The sequence below is a fragment of the Pan paniscus genome, chromosome 1 (genome assembly GCF_029289425.2).
Source record: "Pan paniscus chromosome 1, NHGRI_mPanPan1-v2.0_pri, whole genome shotgun sequence".
Lineage (NCBI taxonomy): Eukaryota > Metazoa > Chordata > Mammalia > Primates > Hominidae > Pan > Pan paniscus.
This window is the reverse complement of record NC_073249.2, coordinates 214,419,056-214,428,516: the sequence shown is the minus strand read 5'-3', so window position 1 is coordinate 214,428,516 and position 9,461 is coordinate 214,419,056. Positions and strand designations below refer to the sequence as shown.

Below are 9,461 nucleotides of genomic sequence, written 5' to 3'. Positions count from 1 at the left end.
CTGGGTTGTAAGTAAATGGCTTTATTTCTGGGTTCTCTATTCTGTTCCATTGGTCTATGTCTTGACCTTCATACTGGCACCATGCAGTTTTGCTTACTATTGCCTTACCATATAAATTGAAGTCAGGTAATGTGATGCCTCCACATTTGTTCATTTTGCTTAGGATTGCTTTGGCTCTTTAGCCTCTTTTTTGGCTCCAAATGAATTTTAGGATTCTTTTTGTAATCCTGTGGAAATGATGTTTGTATTTTGGTGTATGCAATTTTTAGATTGATGTTTGATGTTTGCAATTTTTAGATTGCTTTGGGCAGTGTGGTCATTTTCACGATATTGTGTCTGTCAATCCATCAGCATGGGACGTTTTTCTTCTTTTTTGTCATCTATGATTTTTTTCAGCAGTGTCTTGTAGTTCTCCTTGTAGAGATCCTGTACCTAATGGTTAAGTGTATTCCTAGGTTGTTTTTGTTATTGTCAGTTTTTGTTGTTGTTTTGCAACTATTGTGAAGGGATGGAGTTCTTCATTTGATTCTCGGCTTGCTTGTTGTTGGTATAAAAGGGTGTTACTGATTTGTACATACAGATTTTGGACCTGAGACTTAAGTGAATTCATTTATCTCATCTACGAGTCTTTTGGTGGAATCTTTCAGGTTTTCTAAGCACATACGATCATATCATTGGCAAACACAGGTAGTTTCACTTCCTTCTTTCCAATTTAAATGTCCTTTATTTCTTTTGCTTACCAGATTGCTCTGACAAAAACTTTCAGTCCTATGTTGATTACAAGTGGATAAAGTGAGCATTTTTGTCTTCTTCTGGTTCTTAGTGGGAATACTTTCAACATTTCTTCATTCAATATGATGTTGCATATGGATTTGTCATTTTTGGCTTCTATTATTTTGATGTATGTTCTTTCTAGGCAGAGTTTGTGTAAGTGTAGTCCATTATTTTACAAGCTTAGATTTGTATTCTGTTTTACCTGAGTTCGTTCTGAGATTTGGCATCTATTTTACCTGACATAAGTACAGATGCTCTTGCTGTTTTTTGGTTTCCAGTTGCATGGAATACTTTATTCTACCCCTTCACTTTCCATCTACATGTATCCTTATAGGTGAAGTGAGTTTCTGGAAAACAGCATATAGTAGGGTCTTATTTTTTTACTCATTCAAAGACCCTATGCCTTTCACTTGCAGAAGTGAGATAAATTATATTCATTGTTTTTATTGATAAAGGCTTAGTACTCCCATTTCATTTCTTGTTTTTTTGGTTGTTTAGAGACTTCTCTCTTCCATCCTTTTCTTATTGTCTTTCTTTGTGTTTAAGTAATTTTCTCTTCTGGAATCCTTGGAATGTGACTTTTCTGGCCAGAAACCTCTGTGGCTGGGGGCAGCTTTGCCAGAGTTTTGATGGGGTTCACTGGGTTCGTTCTGCCCGTGCAGCCTGGTAGACTATGCTTGACTCATGTTTTAGGCCTGGAGCACATGCCTATTAAGGGCGGGTCAGGGGTAGAGCAGTGAGGGGTGTGTGAGTGAGCAGGGGGTCTGGCCACTTTGGACAGTCACTGGCTGCTGCTGCAGCAGTGGGGCAGGCAGCTCCAGGTGCCAGCACGGGTGCCAGATTTCTTCAAGGCTGCAAATGAACCAGGAACAGCACAAGCAGCTTCCATGGTTGTCACTGGAATACACAGTGACACCAACACTGAAAGCTTGGAAATGCCAGAAACTGCAGAACCCCCAGAAAGGAGTCACAGCCCTGGCTCAGGAAGCTCCCATGTCTGGGCTCCTGGAAGATTAGTAGCTCTTCTCTTTTTCTCTTCACCTACAACTTGGTGAGCAAGGGCTGTGTTTCAGCTTTGTTTGTGTTATTGCTCTTTTAGTCCCACCATTAGGCGGGTCCCAAGTTCTTGTTCGGTGACCAGGAAGAATGAATTATGCAGACAAGTGGAGGGTGAGTGAGATAAAGAGGAGCTTTACTGAGCAATAGAACAGCTCAGAGACCCACAGTGGGTAACTTCTTTCTGCAGCCAGGGTGTCCTGATGAGTGTTCAGCTCTGAGCAGACAGGAGGTGCTGGAGTGGGTGACCCCTCTCTCCTGGCAGGTTATTCCATCATCACCACTGCTCTCAGTAGAGAGGAGGCCCTGGAGTGGGTTGCTGCTCTCTGCAGGAAAGTCATCTCATCATCTCTACAGCTCTCAGCAGAGAAAAAGACCCAGAGTGGGTTGCTTGTCTCTGCAGGAAAATCATCCCAGTAGTGGGTAGTTCCTCTCTGCCACTGGTCTTCCTGATGTTCTCCCTGAGTCTGGGGTTTTTTCAGCATCAGACTGGAGAAAAGTATGTGCTCATTGGGTCATAGGTGGCCATGAGCAGGCACAGAAAAGGCAACATATGTTCCCATTCTGGTCCGTAGGACTGGTGGCCTAGCCTACGGGCTTCAGGCCCTCCTTGGTCAGAAGGTGAAGCCTCACCAGTGACTCTCACCTTCCTGTCCAGGATTCTGCCTCCCTCCCACCACCAACCATGTTGCCCAAGTCACTCGTACCAAGGAGCATCCAAAGACCAGGGCTGATCTGTCCGCAATCCCCCCTCAGCCCCCCTTCTATACTCATCAGGGCCCAAAGTCCAGCGGGTTCAAGGCAGCCATGGGATGCTGTATTTGTACCGACCAAAATGTTCACAGACCCACCTAGGCTGTGACAGCATCCGGGCTCGACCACAACCACACCCCAAAATTAGAGCAGGTGCCATGAGAGACCAGGCAGTGGGAACAGACACCCTGAAGCTGAAGGAGAAGGGGGGATCTCCTGGGCCCTCAAGAGCACTGGGGGACCTCAGTTGGTAACTGCGACCTGGGCAGATTCAGTTGCACCTTTGGAGCTACTGCCCTGCCAACTCGGGAGGACCAGGACTCCCACTTGTCCTAGGCTCCCATCAGCTCCAAAGTGTACGCAGCCTTGGCTGTGCCCTCTCTCTGTGTTTCCCCACAGAGAGGACAGGTGAGATGCAGGTTCACAGCAGCTCTGGCCAACCCCGCACAAACAAACCCAATGCTCCTGGGTGTGGTTTAACAAGCCCCAACTGTACTCTCATCCAGGAGCTTGCAGGCTAACAGCAGGCAGTGGGCAGTGAGGTAGAGGCTGTGGTGGAGACTCCAGACCTGGGTCCAGGTTCCATTTTGCCATGAGAGGGTGTGGGTGGCACAGCTGGCTGCCTCAGGGACATGGAGCACAGGCCTGGCTCATGACCCTGCCAAGGGGGGGGCCTCCAGGAGTGGTTCGTGGTTCCCAGGCCCAGCAATCAGACTCCATGGTCTCCCCTACAGGGGGCAGATCTTGGAAAAACAGCCTGGGGTGGATCCGCATGGAACCTCCCTTCAAGACCCGGGAGCTTGACACTGTTAACAGGATGGGCACAGTGGCCAGATAGCTCGACAGGACCTTGAAGCAGGTGCCACTTGTGCTTCTCACACTGGCCCCCTGATGGATGGCCCCAGCTCTGTTTTCTGGGCCTGGCATCCACACTTCTTGTGCGAGCGGGGCACCACCCCATTCCTATCTTCTCCTTGGGGCCCCTCTCTGCCCGTCCCTTTGTACCAGACCGAGCTGCTCCCTGCAGGCAAAAAAAGGAAGAAAAAAACTGATGACTGAAGAGAAGTAAAGAATGGGTGGAGATCATCTGCACACCTGTTTTCCCAGCACTTTGGGAGGCCAAGATTGGTGGATCACTCGAAGACAGGATCTTGAGACCAGGCTGATCAACATGGAAAAATCCCATCTTTATTAAAAATACAAAAATCACCCAGGCTTGGTGGAATATGCCCGCAGTCCCAGCCATTTGAGTGGTTGAGGCACGAGAATCACTTGAGCCCCAAAGGACAGGATTGCGGTGAGCCCAGATTGCACCATCGCACTCCAGCCTAAATGACAAACTGAGATTTTGTCTCCAAAACAAAACAAAGAACAAGAATGGGTGGGAAATACTCAAAATGATCTAATTTTATTTGGTTGTTTTGATGTTCTACAACTGAAACTCAATCACAGACAAATTAGTATTTCGTTATTTTTCCATCCGTAACTCGATAACTAGAGATTTCTGATGGATAAATTGCACAACAGGTTAGAAGTTTTCATTCAGGTGCTCTTTATTGCTGATATTCCTTGGTAACCACCCTTGCAGGGATAACATTCTCATCACTGTAGAACTTTAGCTTCTCTTTCCGACTCTAGGACACGGGTCCCTGAAGTTCTCACTGATGTCACCTCAACATTTTCCTCCAGCCTTGCCCCCTGCTGTTATGTTTTTTCCCTCACACTGAGCACTTGCCTGTGCTTCCTTTAAGTTGCATGTGGCCTGGACACAGCCACTCATGCCAGTAATCCCAGCACTTTAGGAAGCTGAGGCAGGAGGATCCCATAAGCCCAGCAGTTTGAGACCAGCTGGAGCAACACAGCGAAACCCTGTCTCAAATTGTCTTTAATAAAAATTTTGGAACTATTAAAAAAGGAAATAAGAAAAGAGAAAAATAACTTGCACCTACATAGTAGATTTTAGTGTCCAAGTGCCTGGAAGAGAACTTTGGATTTCTCTACCCCGCTAGGCACGCCTTCCCTAGCAGCAAAGATGGAGCTCCAGTTCCTCAGACGGTGATGAGCCACAGGAAGGGCAGGGGGTGGGGCCAATGAAGATCCTCTTGGGCTGCCTGACTTCCCTCAGTGTACACATCAGCTCAGCCCGAAGTGGGGTGAAGATCTCCCAATTGACACGAACCAAGGAAGTCAAACTCTCCTCAGGGGCAGGATACGTCTCCAGGCTTAACTTGCTCAGCCCACTGGTGTGGCGCAACAGGTCCTTCAGGGCGCCCATAGACATACAATTTCTGCCAAAGTAGAAGGTGGTGAGCTGGGAGCAGTGGCTCAGGCCAGGCAGGATGGCACTGAGTTGGGAGTAGTGGATCTGACAGCCCTCCAAGATGAGGGTTTTGAGAGAGGCAGCAATTTTCTCTAGCAGAGCTCCGAGGGGTTCAAGACTGATGCGGAACAGCAGCACGTAGCTGAGATTCAGATGCTTTAGGTAACCGAGGCTTGCGTACTGGGAGAGACACTTCATGTCTTCTTCCAATAGGTAGCCATAAGTTAATTCCAAGTTCTCCAAGGGGTTCTGGAGGCACCTGTGGAGATCAAGAAGTTAGTTCTGGGCAGTGATACCAGTTAGATGAAGGTAGTGCCTTCATCTAGGAAAATGCCTGCGTCAAACAAATACAAGTTTGTTGCCACCATCTGATGATGGTCCTCATGCAAGTTGCTGCATCATGAGGACCCTGATCGTTCAGGGGCTGTCCCATTTTAGCCTCAGCCCTTTCACCATTGCTTGTGTGATTGGTTCAAGGCCATAAAATCTCTAAAGCCTTTTTTTTTTCATCTTTTAGCAGAAAACTTCATCTCTGGGCCACAGGTACCCGGTGGGAGATGTGCACAAAGAACTCAACTGAGCAAGGTCTAGGGACATCAGCTAGGGCTACATGTCAGCAGGGGCTCCCTGACATGCCTGCATCTGCAAACCAACTGTCACTTTTTACCACTCTCACGCCTACTCCCTCACCTCCATCCCGGAAGCACGCATTTCCCATGTCAATTACCTTTCCTGGAGTTCAAAACAACCTTTTACAGACAGGGAATTAGAGACAGGATCATTCGTGATCACTAAGCTGGTGAGGACAGACCTTCTATTGTGAAATGGACAGGTTTGATGCGCTTTCCCTCCTTTCATCCCCTCCTCTATTATCTCTTTGACATCATATCAACTTGAAACACACTTTGTAACAGGAAATTCACACGTGCACCCCTAATAGAGCTGAAACCCCCACTAACTAGCTTGTACATGATGTCCCTCTCTAGCTTCTACCCCAGGTGACCCCTCTCCCCTTATTGGAGCGATCCTGTGATAGCCACTCCAGGACATGGAACACTGAATGGGACAATGTGTTGACATTCTGATGTCCCCTTCACTGTGACGTTGCCACTGGCTGGCACACAGTACATGCCTTCTAATGTTTGCTGTAACAGAACAAGGCTATGCTGTGGTCTGCATACAAAGTGCATGATCCTTTCTCACCTGATCAGCTGTTCCAGGTGCCCACTGAAGAAGGTGATCAATTTTATTTTAAGCAACTGGAGGTGTTCCAGCCTGAGGAACACAGAGCTGAATTTGGCGACTAACCGTCCTTCGAGTTCATTATCTGACGTGTAATGATGGCACCTGGAGAAAACGAGTTTGTGAAGATTCTTCATCTCCTTCAGGTAACAACGAAGCTTTCTTATCAGACGTGGCCAGGACATGTTGCGAATTTCCAGCTCTTGAATACTATTCAGGTATATTATTTTCAATGACTTTCTGAGATATTTAATTGGTGTTAGATAATTGACCAGCTTACTACAGCACAGGTGTACTAAACCTCTCCTTTGGTAAACCCACTGAAAGAGGTATCTCAGGCATTCATCCTGGGGTATTTCCTTGAGGCAGATGTCTATGAACACCTTTAAGGGCTGGTGCTCTCCCATCCTTGGACAGTCCTCTGCTGTCTGCCTCTTACTCATGGTCTCTGGGGAGGAGGACAGGGCCCAGGCTCCAGGCCATATGGCCCAGAAATTCTCATCAACATCCCGCAAATCCAGCACTTGAAGTTTCCACCTCCTGTGGGTAAAATAAGGGAGAGGCTCAGAATTTAGAAGGACTCATCCCTGACCTTTGCTTTCATTCTCATCCCATAAATCAGCTGCTCCTGTCCTCAGTGCTCCCTGTTCTCTTTGTCTTTTCTCAATCCCTGTTCCCTTTTGATTCCCTTTTGATTCTGACTTTTGATTCCCCACTTCTATTCCCTTTACCTTCCACTGAGTAAAGGCAGGTTTCTGTTCCCACAGTGGACCCTGTATGGTGAGCAGTCCTTTTTCTGAGGATCTGGACAATGGCCAAAGCCTCCCTGAGCTTCCTCGCCAACACCATCAGAAGACTCTGGGCCACACTTGGGCTACTTCTCTGCCTGACCCTGCTGTTCTTTCCCTGGACACCTGAGCCCTATCTACCAGCCCTCCTGGGTCACCTCACCTGGGGCGATCCTTCTGTGTAAGCAGCATATGAAGCCCTTCCAGCAATGCTTTGAAGGTCTCCAAATGAAGCGTCTTCATCAGTGATCCCAGAGGGAGGCAGGTGAAGGGCCAGGCCTGCACCATCACCGTCAGAGTCTGGAAGTGTCTCCTGCTGAAGGCCTCCATGAAGAGTGGGAGATAGAGCACCCTGGGCAGCTCCTCCATGGCAGAGATGGACAAGGCCTGGTCTCTCAGCAGGCTCTGCCCTGCCAGCTCCAGGAGTCTGGGTGGGGCCTGGATGCTCATCCTGATAGATCTGCAAGGAAAATCTCTTGAAGACAAATCCAGGGAAAATGTATCACTCTCGTGGCAAACACAATCATCTGCTTCTACTGGTACCAGGAAGAATGTCTTCCAAACACCAAGGAGGGAGGGGTCATGGAGACCACTGACTTATTAATTTTCATCCATTGCTCCACTGAATCCCAGAACCACCGGACAGTGCCACTGAGGATCCTGAAAGCCAAGCTCTACCTCTTTGAGGAAAAATTTCTTGTCACTTACCACCCTAAAGCAATGAGAATGAGAGTGTCCTGTGGGCCCAGACAGCCTTCATTCTCAGTTCACACCATGAACATGCTGGGGGAACACTAAAGGGACTCCCTAAAATCGATGCCATTACTTTTTATTTTGAAAATTTTCTACCAGAAATGGACCAGTTGCTGTGGCTCATGTCTGTAATCCCAACACTGCTGGACACCAAGGCAGGCAGATCACTTGAGGTCCGGAATTCGAGAATAGCCTGGGCCTACATAATGAAACCATGTCTCTACTAAATACAAAAAAATTAAGAATCATTTGACTCCAGAAGGCAGAGGTTGCAGTGAGCCGAGATCACACCACTGCTCTCCAGCCTGGGTGACAGAGTTGGACTCTGACTCAAACAAAAACAAATTGATAAATTAATTAATTTAAATATTAGCCAGGTGTGGTCATGCATGACTGTAATCCTAGCTACTCTGGAGGCAGAGAAAGGAGAATCACTTAAAGCCCAGAGGCAGAGTTTCCAGGGAGCCCAGCTCAGGGCCCTGCACTCCAGTCTGGGTGACACACTCAGAGTACATCGCAGAAAAAAACAAAATTCACTGGAACTGTAAAAGTGGTGTGATGGTATTCCACAGCATTTGGAAGGTATGTATAGAAATGCTAACTGTAGCTGGGCATGCTGGCTCACTCCTGTAATCCCAGCACTTTGGGAGTCTGAGGTGGGCAGATCTCCTGAGGTCAGGAGTTTGAGGCCAGCATGGCCAACATGGCAAAACCCCGTGTCTACTAAAAATACAAAAATTAGCTGGGCATGGTGGTGAGTGCCTGAATCCAAGCTACTCAGGAGGCTGAAGCAGGAGAATCGCATGTAACTAGGAGGCAGAAATTTCAGTGAGCCAAATCACACCATGGCACTGCAGCCTGGGCAACAATAGGGAAACTCCATCTCTAAAAAAAAAAAAAATTAACCAGAAACTGTGAAAGTGCTACCATGCTATTCTAGAGCACTGTAACTCTAAGATGAAGGTTCCTATACACATCACTTCCACATACTCACAATTACTCACTTTTGGACAGATCCTAGGGGCAAAGATAAATCCCACGATCTGAGCAAAACTGCACTCTTGAGATTGCTCTGTGGGATACCTTTAAGGATTTTATGAAAATGAAAGCATACTTGGAGAATCACAATAACACCAAGTCTATGAACTGTAATTGAAGGGCACAAAAAACAAATAACTTCAAATGTCAAGAAATAAAACTTCATCTCACTGTAAATTTTTAATATACTTTTTAAAAACCTGCTTCGATAAGAATTTTAAAATGACAAAAACCAAGCACAAATCACAATTTGATGGATGAAGACAAAACTACATTTAGAGGAAAAATGAAAGCCTAAATCTGTTCATCTCACGAAACAGACAGAAAAATATTGTGTGCCACTTTGGGATGTGTGTCACCGTCCCTGACTGGCTGGCTGCTGATCAGATGGGCATGACCCTAAGCAGGTGGTGACTTACCAGCGCTGGACTCACTTTGCAGAGTTCTGGGACCTCTCAGGGAACCAACCAGTAGCTTCAGGTATGAGTGCTGTGGGTCTCTTCTGGGTATCCTCAGGAGATTTTATAGACCTTTCTAACCCCACCCTTCCCTTCTCAATCACCAGTTTCCAATCAGAATGTGATACCTGATTAGATCCTGTAGTCACACCCAGTTAATCCTGATTGAGTTTTCAGCTTTCTTCTGACTAATTGATTGAATTAGATACACATTTATGGAAGTAAAAGAATAAATAATAGGGTGAAAGTCCAAAACTCATTCATTCATTTATTCCCCAA

The 9,461-nt window shown here is 46.8% G+C and overlaps 1 protein-coding gene across 2 annotated transcripts; it reads right to left on the bottom strand.

The window, feature by feature from the left end:
• Nucleotides 1–4,603: 4,603 nt before the first annotated feature.
• LOC129395020 (PRAME family member 1-like) lies at nucleotides 4,604–7,383 on the bottom strand. Of its 2 annotated transcripts, XM_055105507.2 has the most exons (3): nucleotides 7,097–7,383; nucleotides 6,107–6,685; nucleotides 4,604–5,162 (listed from the first exon to the last, which is right to left on the bottom strand). In XM_055105507.2, the coding sequence occupies exons 1-3, from the start codon at nucleotides 7,381–7,383 to the stop codon at nucleotides 4,604–4,606; spliced, it is 1,425 nt and encodes a 474-aa protein (XP_054961482.2). The 2 variants fall into 2 exon arrangements, with proteins under 2 accessions (XP_054961482.2, XP_054961484.2); XM_055105509.2 differs by lacking the exons at nucleotides 6,107–6,685; nucleotides 7,097–7,383 and adding an exon at nucleotides 5,631–5,761.
• Nucleotides 7,384–9,461: the final 2,078 nt, after the last annotated feature.